This window comes from Fukomys damarensis, unplaced genomic scaffold, assembly GCF_012274545.1.
Source record: "Fukomys damarensis isolate Sample0158 unplaced genomic scaffold, DMR_v1.0_HiC HiC_scaffold_19, whole genome shotgun sequence".
NCBI classification, from domain to species: Eukaryota; Metazoa; Chordata; class Mammalia; order Rodentia; family Bathyergidae; genus Fukomys; species Fukomys damarensis.
The window spans coordinates 58,770,806-58,788,846 of record NW_022900931.1 but is presented as its reverse complement, the minus strand read 5'-3'; the positions used below and the strand labels follow the sequence as shown (position 1 = coordinate 58,788,846).

General features: G+C 56.4%; 3 protein-coding genes across 7 annotated transcripts in view; 1 reads left to right on the top strand and 2 right to left on the bottom strand.

Moving 5' to 3' along the window:
* Positions 1-573: 573 nt before the first annotated feature.
* Positions 574-1,833, top strand: Sycn (syncollin). The gene is given in 2 exon segments (XM_010632875.1): positions 574-956; positions 1,824-1,833. Coding segments are annotated over 2 exon segments (393 nt in total).
* Positions 1,834-2,425: 592 nt separating this feature from the next.
* Nccrp1 (NCCRP1, F-box associated domain containing) lies at positions 2,426-6,212 on the bottom strand. The gene is made up of 7 exons (XM_033766149.1): positions 6,163-6,212; positions 5,568-5,925; positions 5,063-5,125; positions 4,934-4,985; positions 4,092-4,187; positions 3,493-3,631; positions 2,426-3,411 (listed from the first exon to the last, which is right to left on the bottom strand). Exons 2-7 carry the CDS (start codon positions 5,878-5,880, stop codon positions 3,271-3,273), a joined length of 804 nt encoding a protein of 267 aa, XP_033622040.1. The 5' UTR covers positions 5,881-5,925; positions 6,163-6,212; the 3' UTR covers positions 2,426-3,270.
* A 10,731-nt stretch (positions 6,213-16,943) lies between these two features.
* The window catches only part of Pak4 (p21 (RAC1) activated kinase 4), a 40,126-nt gene continuing 39,028 nt past the window's right edge, over positions 16,944-18,041 (bottom strand). For all 5 annotated transcript variants that reach the window (XM_010632863.3, XM_033765779.1, XM_010632860.3 and 2 more), the window contains one exon: positions 16,944-17,833. In XM_010632863.3, coding sequence (XP_010631165.1) covers positions 17,678-17,833 — 156 coding nt within the window. In that variant the 3' untranslated portion in view covers positions 16,944-17,677. The remainder of the gene's footprint in view (positions 17,834-18,041) is intronic.

Here is an 18,041-nt window from a genome sequence, read left to right as displayed (position 1 = left end):
TATATTATAGCTATTAACTCTGTTGTGCAGAGTGTGACAAAATTTTTCCCACATATTTTGTCTTGCAAATGTTTTAAAAGTCTAATGTAAGGCTGGGCATGGCGGTGCATGCCTGTGATTCCAGTACTTGGAAGGCTGAGGCAGGAGGATCAGGCCAGCCTGAACTACATAGTGAGATCCTATCTATCTCAAGCAAAGAAACAAACAAATCTTATACAAGTACTGTACGTAAGCAGCTGTATGGTGCATGCCATTCCAGCAAGCTGGGAGGCTGTAGCCACAGGATCGTAAATTTGAGCCCAACCTGACCATCATTTTATAAAAGGGGGGGGTGAGGTTTAGCTCAGTGCAAAGCCCTTAGTTTCAATCCCCAGTACCATAAAAGAAAAAAAAAAAAGTCCTTAACTCCTGCCAGTTGACTTAAAGGCTTTCCTAGATGTTATGCAAATGTGTCCTAGGCACACTCTGATCCGTCCACGTGGGTCTTTCTCCCTGGGAGTCCTTATCTCGAAGCTTCTCCCCTCCCACAGTCAGGTGCATAAAAGGTTGCAGGGGCTGCTCTGCAGTGTCACCATGTCCCTGCTGTGCCTGCTGCTGCTGGCCCTGGCCCTGGCGGCCTCCCCTGGTGCCCAAGGAGCCTGCCCGGTGCCCGCTGACCTCAAAAACGAGGACGGAACGCGCATATGCGCCAAACTCTATGACAGGAGCGACCCCTACTAAGACAACTGCTGCGCAGGCGCTGAGCTGTAGGTGGAACCAGGCGCGGACCTGCCCTTCCTGCCCTCTGACTGGGCCAACACGGCGTCCTCACTCGTGGTGGCCCAGCACTGCGAGCTCACGGTGTGGTCCCGCCCGGGCAAGGGAGGCAAGACGCGCAAGTTCTCCTCCGGCGCCTACCCGCGCCTGGAGGAGTACCGCAAGGGAATCCTGGGGGACTGGTCCAACGCCATCTCCGGGTCAGCCCTGCCACCCAAGACCCCGAGACTCCAACTCAGACTCCAGAGCCTATCCTGGAGACTCCCTCTCAGAGGGCACCCCCAAACCAAGCCTCCTGTGCCACCCAAGCCCCCAACCCACTGCTGTCCCAGACTCAGGGGCTCACCACCCCAGCCTCCATTCTGGGAGCCCCCCACCATTTCCCACCTGCCCATATACCCTTCCCAGGGAAGGGCACCTGGCCCCCTTGGGGAGCTCACCAGCTCCCTGCCCTCTGGAGCCCCTGGCCTAAAGCCAGCCCAGCCCACCCAAATCATCACATCTGAAAGCCCCTAAACCCCACTCTGGGACTCTCAGACACTAAAAGTGACCCAGACCCCAAGATCCCAGGCCCAGTTCTAGGGCATCCAGTCTAGTCTGGCCTACAAGATCAGCCTTAACCCCTCAAACCAGTCCCAGGGCCTCCAGCCCCAACCCTGGAAGCCCCAGAGCTCAGCCTGCCCTCATCTTCCCAAACAGCCATGCCCAGATCCAGCTGTAGTATCCTCCATACCAGCCCCAGCTGCCCCGCTCTGAGCTCCAAGAGCCCTCAGCTGCAAACTCTCACAGCCCTACCACGAGCTCCTGAATTTGAAGCCCCCCCAACACCCCATACCCTCACACCCTCTCTCTCTCTCTCCCTCTCTGTCTCTCTCTGTTTTTTTTTTCTCTCTCTCTCTCACTCTTTGAGACAGGGTCTCATTATGTAGTTGAGTCTGACCTGGAACTCACAATGTAGCCCAGGCTGGTCTTGAACTCACAGCGATCCTCCTGCCTCAGCCTCCTGAGTGCTGGGATTATAGGCTCGCGCCAGCATGCCTGGGCGACCATTTCTTTTTATGTTGCAGATGCTACTGATGCCTTGAGATCCCTCCTCCGCCGTTCCCCTACAGTGCTGAGCCCCTTACCTGGCCTAACTCTCTGCTGCACCCCCTGGCCTGGGAGCAGAGACCTTTCTTTCTACCTGCCTGCCACCCTGCCTTTCATGCAATATAGCCCTTGTGAAGTTGTCCCCATTGTCACCTGTTTATGCTTAGAACCCAAATCTACACAGCCCATGGGAAGGACATGCCAGGAGTGGGGACACTGCCACAGATCCTGACCTGGAGTTAGGTGTGCACAAAGATACTCACACAAGGACAGTTTGTGGGATGGGCGGGCATTGCTGGCTCAATGTTAAGCACTAAAAATCTTCCCACTCTTTGGTAATAGCCTTTCCCTGAGCTGTTCTGGCCTCCCAGAGGGAGCTGGACCCTCCCATCCAAGGTTGGGACAGTAGGGGCACTTTTAGGACTAGGGCACTGTCCCAAGCTAGGGCCAGGGTCTGTTCAGTTTTTTTTGTTGTTGTTATTTTTTAACTGAAGTTTAAACGCAGGTCCTTTGTACCAATCTACACCCCTGGCCTTTTAAAATTTTTATTTTGAGACAGGGTTTTACTGAATTGCCCAGGTTAGGTTTGAATTTGCAATCTTCCTGCCTCAGCCTCCCACCCAGCTGGGACTACAGGCAGGTGTCAGCATGATGGGCTTGTTACATGCTTTTAACCCCCCTCCCAGACACACAGAGGACATTTTGGTTCAATCTGTCATGTTTCTGTTCGGGTTGCATTCTGTGTTCCCAGTGCCTCCAGGGATGAGGACCCTAGAGAGGTGTCTGGGCTTAGGGACTCTGAGAGAATTAGAGAAGAGACCCAAGGGGTCCCGGATGAAAGGCAAGGGGACAGATCTGGGGCAATAACTGGCTGGAGGCAGGAGGGGATTTCAGGAATTCCTGAGAGTTCAGGTCTATGTACACAGAGTTCAGAGGTCAAGGTCAGTGCAAATGGTACAAGAGTGCTGGAGAATCAAGGATTGGGGGATGTGCTGATGGGATGTGAACTGAGAGAAGCTACAAGGAGCAGAGGCCAGAGAAGCACTCAGCGTCTTTGGGCTTGTGTGTATGCTTTCATTCAGTGAAGATTTATTGAGCACCTACTATCTGACAAGCTCTGAATTTGCAAGGAGTGGTCCCTGCCCTCCTGGAGCTCAGAAAACCAGAGTCAGACACAGGAGCAGGCGTGAAGAGGTCAAAGGAGAAGCCAAGGGCCAGGCCAAATGCAAGGACCAGAGTTGGGATGGAGGTGCTGAGAGATCGGGAAGGAGAGGGGTGGTGCTGAAGGGACACAGAGGAGCTAAATGGTCAAGAGAAATGCCAAGAGGTCAGAGAGGTGACAAAGGAACAGGGAGGAGCCAAGGACTAGGGACTTTTAAAGGCCAAGCAGGCGCTATGGGGGCAGGGAGGCACGGGGTCAGCCTGTCACTCCCTGAGCTGCACAGACACGGAGGAGTCGGTCACCCTTGTCCGCCGCAGCCCCCCGGGCTCCATGCGGTTCTTGGTCTTGTGCAGGAAGTGGATGAAGCGCACCCCAGGGCCGTACTGGCGGAATACGTGTGACACCTGTGTTAGGAAGCACCAGGGTTGGGAAGGGATATTTGTTAGGGACCCCGCAAGGTCCTGGGAAAGCAACCCCTGTCTCACCTGGATCCAGTGGCCGGCAGGGCCCCTCCCCGGGCTGCGGGGGGCCACGTGGTGCTGTGCGATGACCGTGCGGCGATCTGCTGCCAGCAGCCAGACGTGTAGCTCGTACACACACTGGTCCAGACGGCTGTCCTCATACCTGGAAGTGGGGCCCAGGCCTCAGCTGCCTCGCAGCCCACGTCCCTGCCCCACCCACTGACCTGTCCCTCAGCACACACTGGCTGGTGCCCAGGGAGCGTGACCCAGAGGGCGGTGCTGGCCACAGCAGTGACCCACACAGCCCCACACCCTGTCCTCAGGGGAGGCATAGTCCAGGGGGAGGCAGCCATGTCCCCCAGCAGGGACAGCCCGTGACAGCAGGGATGGCAGATGGAGGGCAGGCAGGGCACGCAGGGCACTGTAGCAAGTGCTGGAGAGCAGGGGGACTGACACCAAGGGAGGAAGGAACAGCCACAGCAAAGCCCAAAGACAGAAGAGGCCCGGCTGTTTCATGAAATGCTGAGAGCAGGAGCCGGAGAAGTAGGGCAGCTGGGCATGCAGCACCAAGGAGCCGGTACTCAGGGGACCAGCCGAGGAGGCTCTGGCGGCAGGACACGCACCAGTCCATGACGGTGACGTCAGGCTGCTCATCGTCCAGCAGTTCCTCCCACAGGCCCTCGGCTAGGAGGTTCACACACTGCTGCTTCACTGTCCAGCTGCAGAAGACGGTGGAGTGTTGGGGATCCGCACCGGGAGCAGCCCGGGGGCTCCTCAGGGAGCAGATCTGATCATGGCGCTCTCATAGCGATGACAGGTACATGCCTGCTCCCTCAGTGCCACCCAGCAGCCTTTGTAGCAAGTACATAACTGAGGTCTTGCAGAGCCAGGCGTGGTTCGCACACCCATGATCCCAGCACTCTAGGAGGCTGAGACAGGGGGATCCCAAGTTCAGTCGCAGCCTGGGCAACCTAGTGACTTGTGACTTAGTGTGACTCTGTCTCAAAGTAAAAAATAAAAACGGGGTAGGGATGTAGCACAGTGCAAAGGTCCTCGGTTCAGTCCCCAGCATGGGATTGGGGGAGGCGTCGGACTTGCCAAGGTCATGCCATAAAAAGTGGCAGAACCAGGATCCAAACCTGGGCACGCATGACTCTGGGCCCGTCACACCCTCTTATCCACTATAGATGAATGGAGGGCTCATGGTGGCCCTGGGTGACTTCCCCTCTCAGAGAAAGAGGCTGGAATAATAACAGTAACAATCATAGTTGCTATTTATGGAGCGCCTGACCTTGCTGGCCCCTAGGCTGCCAGTTGTAACAAGTATCTCTCCCACGCTAATCCTTTCTCTCCTATGCTAATTTTGGGACCCCCAGTGGGAAGCGGAGGTCCAGGGAGGCCAAGGCTGCTTCCGCAGTCCCACAGCAAACAAGCGGAGCGGGGAATCCACCGCGGTCCCACGTACCTGAAGTTCTGCTGGAGCGGTTCCGACCCAATGTGCCATCCTCGGAAGTTGCCTGGCGGTGGAGGAGGAAGGGTTACAGCGCTGCTCTGGTGACAGCCCTCCCCTGGCGGCCACTGACCCCGAGCTTACCCAGAGCCTCCAGGGGCTGGCGGGTGGGACCGGTCGGGGGTGCCGGCTGGTAAATGTTGATGCCTGAAACGCAGAGGGGAGGGACCTGATGGCAGCGCCCCGCACACGCTCCCCTCTCCCTGACTCGGGGTAGATGGAGGGCAAGAGCCTGTGTCAGCCCAACCCAGCCCCGCGGGAAGACTGAGTCAGGGCTCCCCGGGAATGGGGGGTGGCGATGTCCTGGGGAAGAGGGGCCAAGCTGTGAGGGGCTGCGATGAGTCAGGGGACATAGAGAGGAACCCTGAGAAATACGGGCAGGGGGAGAGAAGTGGGGGAGAAAGAGGGGGCGCCTCGGAGATGCCGGGCCAAGAGACAGGTAAAAGGGAGACGCAGGACAAAGACGCAGGGAGGAGGAGACCCAAGGGCGCAGAGGGTGCGGAGATGTGAAGAACAGAGGCCCAGAGACCGAGCTGGAGACCCAGGGAAGGGAACCAGGAAGAGGGAGCGCGGCCCGGGGCGTGCGCACCCTCGGGGTTGGGCGAGCGCAGCAGGTTGCGGTAGAGCGGCCTCCGCAGGAGCAGCAGCTTCCAGGTGACCCTCGGGGGCAGCAGCAGGCTCTCGCCCAGCGGCCCCCACTCGTCCAGCAGCAGCTGCCGGGCGTTGACCTCCGACGGCTCGGGCTGGGGCTGCGGGGGCTCGGTGGTCTCTGGGGTCGTAGGCGACAGCGGGGATGGCGGCGCTGGCGGTGAGGGCAGCGAAGGGGGCAGCTCCTGGGCTCTCTCGGGCCCCTCGGCCTCCATCCCGGCGCCGACCGCGGCTGGGTCCTTCGTCTCCTCCATGCTCAGGTGAGAGCGACTGGCCCGGCGAGGCAAACTCCGCAGTACCTGGCGAGAGGGAGGGGCGGCCGCACGGGAGGAGAGAGGCGGGGTGGGGGAGGATCCGGCCCGGGCCTCCTCCCTCAAACCCGGGCTCCAGGCCCCGCCTCCTCCTCTGACCCGGGCTCCAGGCCCCGCCTCTTCCACGGAACCGGGCTCCAGGCCCCGCCTCCTCCTCACTCCCAGGGTCCAGGTCCCGCCCTCTCCCTCAGACCCGGGGTCCCGTCCCACCCTCCTCCTTCAAACCTTGGGGTTAGGCCCCGCCTCCTCCCTCACACTCAGAGGTCCAGGACCTCCTGTTGTCCTCTCATTTTCCCATCCTTCCTGCCCCAGTTTCCCAGGGCCAGCTGAGGACCTGAGCACTGGCCCTGGGCAAGGGATGTGACAAGCTAATGCCAGGGCTCTGCTCGCTAATGAGGCTTGTCCGCCTCGTTAAGATCAGGCAGCAGGTCTAAAAGGCTAATTAGTGAAAACTGCTTCCTCCGTCCTCACTCTGGGGGCAATGGGGGTGGCTAGGGCTCCAATCTCTGCCACTTCTCCTCTGCCCTCTCTGTCCTGGAAGCAAGGTGTGGCAATCAGCAAAAGACCCAGCACCAGAGACTGGAGCCGGCAGTGGGGTTCCCAGGGCCCCAGACGAAGCAGAAGAGAAAGAAGCAGCAAGCATTGTTTTTTCAGGGTGTCCTTGCCACCACCCCACTCAGGCCTGGTCACAGGAAGTTTGGAGTGAGGGATGGGCGTGGCGGGGCAGGAGGTGGCTGTGGAGGAACCTGTAGGACCGGATGCCCATGGGCCACTTCCTGGGCCAGGTAAGGGGGACAGCATCGTTGAAGCACACTGTAGGGACGTCTGTGGGCCGGGGTGCTGGTCTGAGGGTTCTGACCATTTCAGGTCCTAACTGGTGAGCCAGGGAGACTAAGATTGCAGTTGGTAAGAGAAGGAAAGGTGACCAAAGCAGGCCAGAGGGCCCTGTGTACTCCCTGATGCCTCCAGCCCCACCTCGCCCCCATGATGAACCTGTGAGGGGTGCAACTGTGATTCCCACTTTACAGATGAGGAAACAGAGGCCACCGCCCAGGCCCGCAGCCTTACACTTCCACAGGAGCTTTCCACCCTGCATTCCCTGGGGGTGACTTCCGTGACACCGGGAGCAGAGCTCACGTAACTGAGGGCTGCTGGGTACCAGGTGCCGTCCCCAGGCCTGTAGGTTGGGAAATTCATTCAGCGTCACATCCATCCTAGGAAGGACGCATCAGATGAGGAAACGGAAGCACAGAGAGGGCTCGTTGCTCACCTGTGGTTGCACAGCTGGTAATGGTGAGTTGGAAACTTGGACATGGGGACAGAGAGTAAAATCAACCTGGGAGATGGTTCTATTTATTAAGTGTCTTGAACTCATCAACCTTTTACAGCCCTGCAGAAGTGGGAATGGGTGATAGAATCTCTGTTTACAGATCAGGGAACTGAGGCAAAAGAGGTGAGATGACCTGCCTCGGGGGAGTTGGGAAATCACCAGCACCCTGGGGGCAGTGGGACCCTGGGAGGGGCAACCAGCTCATCTGCATGTCAGGAGGAGACTTCCTGACCCAGAAGTCCCCAGAAGTTTCCCAGGAAGCTGGCAAAGCGCACAACACATCCATGACTGGAGACGCTCCCCTGGCCACCACAGCCCACACCTGTCCCACTGCCCACCCAGCTGCCCGGCCCTGTCATCCTCACTGTCATCGTCATGGGGGAGGACAAGGGAGTCAGAATCCAGGGCTGGGTGTGGCTCAGCTGTGACAGAAGTGCACGGAAGTCTGGGGGGGCAGGGGACCTCTCTTTTGCTTGCCCTGGCCTGGCTGTGGTTTGTGCGTCATCTCCTTCCGGCTGCCTTGCCTTGCTGTACTGAAAGCCAAACCCAGCCACTTAAAGCCTCTGTGGCTCCTGGTGCCTTCCAGAGAAAATTTCACCTCTTTGGTCGGCCTTCAAGGCCTTGGAGTTCTGGTCCCCGCCCTTGTGGCCTGCTCTGTCTTATGGCTTTTGCTCATGACATTCTCTCTAGCCGGGATGTCCTTGTCTCTCACCTATATCCCACATTTGTGGTTCCCAAGCGTCAGGGTATGTCAGAGTCATCCAGGGAGCTTATTAAAAATGCAGATTCCTAGGCCCACCCCAGGAGTCTAGGATGGGGCCAGAACCTATGGGACAACTTTTACTTAACCTGAGGGATCCAGGACCCAGCTTGTGCCCCAGAAGCCAGGTCGATTCCAGCTCAGATCCCAGACTCCCCTCTCTCCACTGGAAGATCAGGGAGACCCCAGTGTGGGGACCCAGCCTCAGCAGGCTCTTTCCCTAATTAGCTTGGGGCTGGGCAGCTGGCAGAGCATCCTCCCCAAAAGCGGAGTGTCACACATCATGCATGTGACAATGTGTGAGCAACGGTTTGGGAAAGGAGTTGGCAGCATCTTAGAAAAGGAACACGCTTCCACCTTCCACCCCAGCAACCCCGCGCCTGGACGAGGAAGGAGCCTGTGCTGGGCACTGTGCTTCCTCCCGAGCCTGAGCTGAGGGCACACTGGGCCAGGGCTGGGGTAAGGACGGTCTGAAGGCCGCGTGTTGAAGTCTTCGGCCCTGGCTCATGGCTGTTCAGAGGTGGGGCCTCATGGGAGGTGCCTGGTCATGGGGCTGTGCCCTGAGAGGACAGTGGGACCCCAGCCCCTTCCTCTTTTGTCCTGTCACTTCCCAGCCTTGAGCAGCTTTGTTACTCCACATGCTCTTCCTACCTGTGCTGCTGCCTCGACACAGACCCTTTTCTTTGAATGGGCCAACTGCCATGGCCTGAAATCATAAGCCAAAATAAACCTTTCTTCTTTTTAAGTTTATTGTCTGGGGAACTTTGTCACAGTCACGGGAAGCTGACTAACACAGTGATGGATTCAAACAGTGGAGCAGTGCCCAGGAAACTAGCAGGGTGTGGCAGTACACACCTGCAATTCTAGCACTTGTAAGGCTGAGGCAGGAGGATGGAGAGGTTGAGGCCAGCCTGGGAAATAAAGTGAGACCCTGTCTCAAAAAGAGAGAAGAAGGGAAAGGAGGAGGAGGAAATGGAGGAAGGGGAGGGGAGAGAGGAAAGGAAGGAAAAAAAGAGGCAAGCAGGGAAGGGAGGAAACTATCCAAACGTAAAATATCGATGAACCTGAAAATTGCTATGCGGAGTGACAAGAGCCGGCACCAAAGACACCCTGTCGTGTGATTCCATTTCTAAAAAAATTCTGGGAGAGGCAAAGCTAATGTCAAATCAAAGAGAGTGGGGCGGCGGTTGCTGAGGGCTGTGGGGATTAATGGCAAAGAGGCACAAGAGTTAACCTGCTGGGTTGATGAAAAGGTTCCTGAAAGTCTTCATTGTCGAGGTCATTGTGTAAGTGAAGACATTTATCAGACCTCATCTCCCTGTATATATATTACTATTATTGTTTTGTTTTGTGTTTTTGAGGAAGAGTCTTGCTATGTACTTAGATCAGGCTGGCCTTGAACTAACAACATAGCCCAGATGCCTTGAATTCACTGCGATTCTCCTGCCTTCGCCTCCAGAGTGCTGGGATTACTGGTGTGCGCCACCAGGCCCCTGCTCCCACTGCCTATTTTAAGTGGATGCATTTTATTATATAAACAAGAATGGAGTGGCTTTCTCCACATCCTAGAAAGGAAATGCGTACGCTCCTAGTAAGTAAGCACAGCAAGCTGTGGAGCTCACACGCTGCAGTGTGGGACAAGACGACGTATCTCACATGGCTCCGTCAGTCTCCCTGGGAAGACGACCTGTGTTCCTCGGCTTTCTGTCCCCGTAACAAACACCAAGACGATCGACAGCGGAGACCAGCCCACAGCTCTGACGGTTTCAGTCCACAGCCGGCCGGCTGTCCTTGCAGTTCTGGTCCTCTGGTGGCACATTGTGGTGGGAGTGTGTGGTGGTACAAATCGGTCACCTCCGGAAGAGAAGAAGGGGAGGTTCCCACTGTCCCCTGCCTCCAGGAACCGCCCCCAATGACCTCCGACTGCCCACTAGGCTCCACCTCTTCAAAATAGCACCAAGGGAGGGAAGATGACTTTTGAGTCTGTGCTTTGCGTGTTTGGGGATTTGTACCACTTACTGCATTGCTGATTCTAGGGGGAAAATAAAAGGTTGTGTTGTCTCGTTTTGCTATGTAGGCAAAGCTGGCCTCAAACTCATAGTGATCCTCCTGCCTCAGCCTCCCAAGTGCGAAATCACAGGCATGCACCACCATGCCCAGCAAAAGCATACTTTTATAAAGGAGATAGAGATCCATAGCTTCCTGTATTCTTGCGTTCTTTCAACCCTGCACCTTTTTTTATTTGGCATTTGGAGACAGGGTCTTGCCTGTGTAAGCCAGACTGGCCTTGAACTTGTGATCTTCCTGCCTCGGCCTCCCCTGTATCTATGATTATAAATGTGTGGCCTTCATCCAGCTTTTCCCGTATCCTTTCATTGAGGGTCCTCAGTGGCCAAGGCCTGGATATTGGAATGTCATAGACACGATTCCTATCCCCATGAGTTTGCAACCTATCAGAGAGGGTCGGACTTTAGCCAACAGGTAACTAGTTAGTGGACATGAAGAACAGGTTGTGAGGACAGAGAAGAGCAGGAGAAGCCTTCCCTACCTCGGGTGTCCAGGGAGGGTGTCTCAGAGGAGTTGGCACTGGAGCAGAGAAATGAAGGGGAGCACATGTCGAGGCAGAGGAAATGGCAAGTGCAAAAGCCCTGAGGTAGGATTGAACTTGGTGTGTTCGGGGGGACAGCAAGAAGGTCAGTGTGGAGTGGAGGACTGAAGGGCGGTGAGGTCAGAGGCATCTGGAGGAAAGTTTCTCAGGAAATCGAGTATTGCTTAGCAGATGGGAATCTAGGACATTCCTGGGGATGATGCTGGAGGTCAGAGAGGTCAGGGCCGAGACCCAAATCTAGGAAGCACCAGGCTGTTGTCATCGGAGTGACTGGGTGGGATAACATAAATGACACCGCTGCAGTCCTGCTACACTCACTGCACGCCAGGCCCTGTGCTACGGGCTCTACAGGTATTACTCAGAGTCACCGTCCAAGGCAGGAATTATTATAAAACCTGCTTTACAGATGTAGAAATCGAGGCACAGAGAGGTGAGGTGAGGTGACTGCCCAAGGTCACACAGCCTGCAAGTGGTGGAGCTGATCAGAGCCCCCACAAGTCCCCAGGGAGGGTGGTGCAGGTTAGCGCCACGCGCCTGGTGAGGCTGCTCACAGCCACCGGCCCCGCGGCTCCCTCTCCTTCAGCCCTTCCGGCCACTGGCAGGCCAAGCTCCGGCTCCTGCTCCCAGGGACAGCCAGGGAGGACCCTCCCCAGCCTCTGCCGACTTCCGGTGGCTGCTCCGCCCTCAGCGGCTTCTGGCTGTGTCCCTCTCATTTGCTTCTGGTCACGCTGCCTTCTCTCTCAAGTTTCCCTCTATCTCACTTTTTAAAAAATTCTCTGCTATTGAGAATTGAACCCAGGGCCTTCACACTGAGCTACGTCCTCAGCACACCCCCTCCTTTCCATTTAAAACATTTTTTGGGACAGGGTCTGGCTAAGTCACTGAGTTGCCCAGGGTGGGCTTGAACGTTCAGTCCTCCTGCCTCAGTCTCATGGGCGTGCAGCAGCACACCTGGCAGTAATTACATTCCCTCCCCCAGGTAATGCTGGTGTCTGATCTGGGACCCAGCATGAACAACTGATCTCAGAGGCCCTAAGTTCCATCCCCCAGCACCACAAAACCAAACTAACCCAACAAACAAAAACCAGAGAGCCACTGGGCAGAAGCAGAAAGCTGCCTGGACTTAACAACCCCTCCCCCCATCTGTGTCCTTGGCAAAGGACATTATGTCTCCCAGCCTTAGTTTCCCTGAGGAGAGGGCCTGTTTGACCCTCACTCCTGCTTAGAATGTCCCATAGTTCTGTTAGTTCTCCAGTTTTCAACCTTCTTTCCCACCCCAGGGCCTTTGCACATGCTGCTTTGTGTGTGTAAAAGCCTTCCTTTCTGTGATTCCAGGGTCACCTTCAACTCTTCTCAAATGTCACCTGCTCATGATGCTCACACCCTTCTGGCTTTTTCCTACGGAAGAATGCATCCTGTGTGTTGTTCTCTATTGGTTCTTCCCGCCCAGGTCATTTCCCACCCTGCTCTGCTGTCACCACACCCCGCTCCTGCTTTCTTGCACTTCCTGTGTCCTGGGAATACATGCGAATGTGGGAATGCATTTGCTCGGTCACCATCAGGCTCATCCTGCTAGAATGGCAGCCTCAACAGGGCAGGGCCGTGGGCGGGTCTATCTCCTGTTTGTCTCCAGCTTGGGCCTGACAAGGACTGTGGCTCTGCTTGCTGGGCAGGGCCGGCCCCACCACTCCTGCTACAACACCAGTGTTAGTCCAGGAGCCAGCAAGAGCCAGGGTCTCGTCCTGCTAGAGAGGAGGTGACACTTGGCTTGGGGGAGCAGATGCTGGGGTTGCAGGGGGCAACATCGGGTGGGAAGTGAAACAGCTCAGGACAAAGGCGGGCTCGGCTCTGTCTGCTGAGGAGGTGGGTGGCAGGCCAGCTTTGCCCTGCAGGGGGCGACAGAGAGGCAGGAATGAGGTGGGGTAGGAGGAAGAAGGAGAGGAGGGAGGATTCAGACAGACAGAGGGCAAAGAGAGAAAACAGGAAGCCAGAAGCCAGAAAGGTAGGGACTGGCAGGCCGAGGCGTAGGAAGGCAGAGACGAGTGGAGTAGGCCAGAGCCAGAGAAGGATCTAGAGGCTCTGAGGTACGCAGAAGGCGACACTTTTGGAGGTCCAGCCTCAGCAAGAAGCAGGGCACACGCAGGTGTATTCGGTGAACCCACCCATGTGCGAGCCCTCTGCCGTGGCACTGTTCAGAATGGCCAATGGGGCTGGGAATGGGGTTCGGTGGCAGGGCGCTCCCTCCGCCTGTGAGATGGCACGTGGCCAGCACAGCAGAAACAGAGGCCAACAACACAAGCTCCTTGCACGTCACTGAAGGGACTGTGTCAGTCCCGGTGGAATAATACACGGCCGTTAACAAGAGCCAGCTGCTTTTTATGTAATACTACACTGCTGTTAACTGGAGCGGGCTGCATTTTCGGTACCAACGGGGAATGCCCATCGACACACACTGGTGCTAGCGAGCTGCACAAGGCTGGGTGCATTGTGCTAATTTGTGCGAGGGGAGATATTTGCTGGTATGTGCCTGCTTTTCTAGAGACACCAGAAACTCACAGCAGAGAAGTTGGGGGTGGGAAGGGAGAGACAGAGGTTGATTTTTCAATCAGTCCCCTTTGTAATCTTTTACGTCTTGCATCATAGGCTGGGTTACCTGTTCAAACAATGAACCAGATTAAACCAGAATGAGTGACAGACAGAGAAAGTCAGAGATAGAGGTGTAGGAAGGGAGGCAGGAAAGGAGAGAGAAAGGGGGAAAGGAGTTTAACTTTCAGTTTTCAGTACTGGTGATGGAATCCAGGGCCTTCACACTGAGCTCCAACCCTGTACCCCTCTTTTTGAGACAAGGTCTTGCTGCTAAGTTACTAAGTTCCCTAGGCTGGGCTCCAACTTGTGATCCTCCTGCCTCAGCCTCCCAGAGTGCTCAGAGGTATGCCACCATGCCCCCTGAATTTGATGAAGCGGTCCCTACACTTCGGAAGATGCTCTGACCTCGTAGGGAAAGATTCTGAGTGGTCCCCACCTCCCAAACCTGCCCCATCTTGTCCCCCAGCCCAAGACCCCTCAAACCCGTCTTCTTGCTGGGCCGCCCCGAAAACCACCCCACCCCCTCTCTGCAACCTGGTTGAGGGACGGACCTCCCGGGGAGGAGCAGGGCTGAGTTTCCTGTCTGGGGTTGACCCTCGGGTGGTAAAGTGAAAGGAGCCCCAGCCAGTTGGTGAGCATGGTTATGTGCAGGGACGCCCGGGCTAAATGCCTGGATTCAAATCCTGCCTCCACTGCTTTCTTGCCTCATGACATCTTGGGTTCTCAGTCTTTCAACTGTGAAATGGGACAGTGGAGGGGCTCCCTTGAAAGGCTGCTCCGAGGAAGGATTTATTCCCTAGGGCTACTGGAACAGCAGCCATTTACTTTTGGTTTTGGTGCTGGAGATGTCATCCCGGGCTTAGCGCTCGCTTGCTAGGCAATCACTCTACCGCTCAGCTACACCCCTGGCTGTGTATCCAGACAGGTCTCCCTAAGTGGCTCATTTGTCCGGGCTGACCTTGAACTCGAGATCCTTTGCTTGGGCTCGCCAGTAGGTGGGAAGTCAGGTACAACCACTGTGTCCAGCTTTGCCATTGAGTTTCGAGCCATTTAGGGCAATGCTGTCCGGGACAGCAGAGATCCCTGGAGTGTGCTGTCCGTACAGTGTGCTAGTAGCCTCTGGGTGCCATAGCAGTTGAGCCTACAAATGTGCCAGTTCCCTAGTGGAGGTACTGCATGCCTAATTTTATTTCACTTTAAAATTAAATAGCCACATGTGGCTGGTGGCTCCTGTCCTGGGCAGCACAGGCCTAGGCTGGCTTTTTGTTTTATAGTATTAAGTAAAGGCTCACTTTTCTCCTGTCCTAAAAGGCACCAGTTTCCCCAGCACTATTGTTTACCAGACCCTCCCCTGTTCTGAATTGTGGGGTTTCTACCTACCTGCTCGGCCTCTGGGCCCTCTGCAGGATCATTAAGCCAGACAAAGCCAGTGAATCCACAGGGGTGGAGAACCGCGATTTCATTAGTGATGGCATTTGCTGCTGCTCTGCTCAGAATAAAGACTACATCTCCCAACCTGCCTTGCCTCTGGGCTGCTGTGGGCCGAAGCTGGTGGAGGAACGGCTGTCATCTCTCACTATGTGGGATGCCACAGTCCCAGGATGTAGGAACAAGGTGGAAGGACACTGGGGTCCTGAGAACTCAAAAGGCTGAATGCCACTCGGCTTGGGGGTTTACGCGGAGCCCTTGTAGACGCCACAGATGCCCATACTGGAGCCAGCATCAGAATTCCTTGCAAGTGCTCCATGCAGTGGTGTGCGGTGTAGCTCAGCACTCAGGAGGCCAAGAGGATCATGAGTTCACGGTCAGCTTGGATGACACAGACTGTGTCAAAAAAAAAAAGAAACAGAAGGAAAGAAAGAAAAGAGAAAAAGAAAAAGCAAGAAAGACTCCCCACTAAGGCTTGCTAAAAGGCAGGTTGCTGGTGACGGGTGTCTGATTCAGCCTGGGGTGGGGCCCAGGAATTTGTATTTGCAGCAAGTTCCCAGAGCTGTGCCTGGTCCGGGAAGCACAGGTTGGGAACCACTGGTCTGACCTGTTTACATTGTTTTGGTTCTCAGTAAACAGACCCATGGACTACAAGACAGCACACCCAACTCCCCTGCCTGGACTCAGGGCTCCGGAGAGGGTCTGGTCCTTACATCTGCAGGTTCCGGGCTGCTAGGGTGGTGCACAGCCCATACCATCCTGTAAAATGTCCCCGCTCTATGCAGCCAGGAAGACTGAGAAGCCACTTTGCGGAGCCGCCCTGCCAGCTGGATCAGGGGGTCTTTCCCGGGTCCAGGTAGTTCCACTGACTCCTTGTCCCCCCGCCTCCTGCCTCCAGTGACTGCTGGGGAACTAGCTTTGGCTCCTCCAGCCTTGCCGCCACCGCGGAACTAACAGAGCCCTGCCGTTTTACCTCCCCCGCCCCCACCGAAACAGCCAGAGGGCTGTGTGTCCGTTTCAGTGACCCTTCTGCACAGGTGACAGCAGCTGGAGGCAGTGCTGACGGATAGCCCTGCAGTGATTCCCACACCACTTAGAACCACTCCAATTGCAGTGACAGTGACTGAAGGCCACGAAACCAGCAGTCACCATGGAGTCCTTCCCGCCCTGAAACACAGGCCCAGCAGGACCAGAGGGTGCTCAGGCTTTGGCTGCAGCGTCCTGCACTGTCCTGCTGCTCCGAGGCCCTGGCAGCCCGGGACAACTTGTAGGAATTACCTGTTCACGTTTGGTGGATCTCTTTAGTGCTCACACTGGGGCCTTTCTGTGTTTATTTTGAGGTGTTTGTGTGTGGGGTTTTCTGTTCTGCCCACACTGGCATATACGTATCCTCAGCTGGGATGGAACCCATAGCCTTACAGTTAGGCAAGTGCTCTTCTATGAAGCTATATCTCCAGCCCTTTTTGTTATTTTGTAACGGGGTCTTGCTAAACAGCCCAGGCTGGGCTCCAATGTGAGGTCCCCCTTCCTCAGCATCCTGAGTAGCCAAGACTACAGGCACAGGCCACCACAGCCAGCCATTTGGACACATTCCTTTGAGGAAACACACCCACCTGACCTGTTATCAGTCTCTGCACTGCTGGGTTTATCCTGGACACACCCGGCAGAGCGCTCTGGGACCTGTGAAGGTGGGCTTGCCGCAGCGGACAAGCGAGGACCAGACTCCTCACTGCTGAGCAACAGCCAGGCTGAGATCCCATCGCTAGGGTGCCCAGTGGGCCTTGGAGGAGGACATCTGCTTCTCCTCCTCCCACCTAACTGCGGGCCACCGCTTCTGCCCACTTTCCGGATGCCAAGTAGGATGCGAGCCAAGTGTGGGCACCTCCACGCCATCCCACTCCTGCCTTGGCTTAGAGGGAAGTCCTCTGATGACAGAGCCAGCAGCTCCAGGCCTTCAGCCTCTGTCCCCTAAGGAACCATCTATCTGCCCATCGACCAACTTGCCAAGTAGACAATTTACCAATGTTAACTCGTCAGGGTCTGTTTCGGCCACTAGACGTGCTCAAGACCAGCTGCGTTCCAGAAATTTGTGATCGGCAACGGCAGCCGGGTACTCTGGCTGGCTGGCTGCTCCCGGGCTGGGATCAGCCTGGCCCCATGCATGGAGTGGAATGGGGTCCGCTGCAGTGGCTGAAGCCTTGGTTCTCAGGACCCAGCCTTCAAATTCCCACCCCAAGATGGCCAGGCAGAGGCCTTTATCACACACACACCCCCCAAAACAAGAAAATGTTTTAATTGTAAAACTAACTTGAGGGAGGGTAGGGAGGGGCAGGGTGGGGCTGCCAGGGCAGAACCTGATTTTTCAGGCACTGGCTCTGCCCTGAGCCACCCCATAGGACAGGGGCTCCCTATCCCCAGGTGGGGGTAGGGCTAGTGTTATAAAATGACAATATAAATAGACTTCTAGAAAACGGAGCTGTCATTGCAGTAGTCATTGCTGCAGAGGCTGGGGATGGGGAGGCCCAACCCAGCTCCCTCCAGCCACAGAAGGGGTGTGCAGGGCTCCAGCAAAAGGCCACTCTTAGGACATTCACAAGCGACCCCTACACTGGCTCAGGGGCAGTGGCTGATGCCTGGCAAGGTCCCAGGTGCACACACCTGCAGGCTGAGGACAGAGCAGTGGGGCCTTCAGTGCACACACACACACACTGCACACACGCACGCCCCTTCGTAGTGTGCTCTCCATCCCCGCCAACCTGACTGCAGATTTCCAGTCTGAGCCGCCCTCCTCCCTGGGAGAACACAGGAGGGCCTGTCCCAGGGCGGGTCCCGGGAGCCTCACTGCTCCCACGTGTCTGTTTTTACAGTCACAGAATCAAAGCCGGAGTTCAGTAGTAGGGACCCAAGAAGGCCCTGTGAGGAAGGCGGTGCTGCACGGAGTGTCTCGTGGGCTGGGAGGAGCAGCCCCTACTGGCATCTGACAGGACAGGCGACCAGGGCTCTTTGGTGCAGGGCCAGTGCACTGGCCTCATCTGGTGCGGTTCTGGCGCATGAGGGGCACGATGCTGGAGGGCGGCCCCGCCTTGGCTAGGAACGGGTGTTTCAGCAGCTCAGCCGCTGTGGCACGCTGTCCTGGGTCTCGAACCAGCAGGCGGTCCAGGAAGCCCTTCAGAGATGGTGACACCTGCAGGGTCGGGTGGGGTCAGGAGGAGAGGGCTTTCACTTTCCCCCTGCCTAGGGCACCTGCTACCTCGGAGGAGGAGCTGATCACGGATCTACAGCCTGCAGCCAGGGCCCATTTCCTCTCCATCTGGCAAGGAGTGGGCAACCCTTTTCCCACGGCAGGGGTCCCCCACCAGGCAGGCCCTGAGCTGTCCTCTACCTCTGAACTG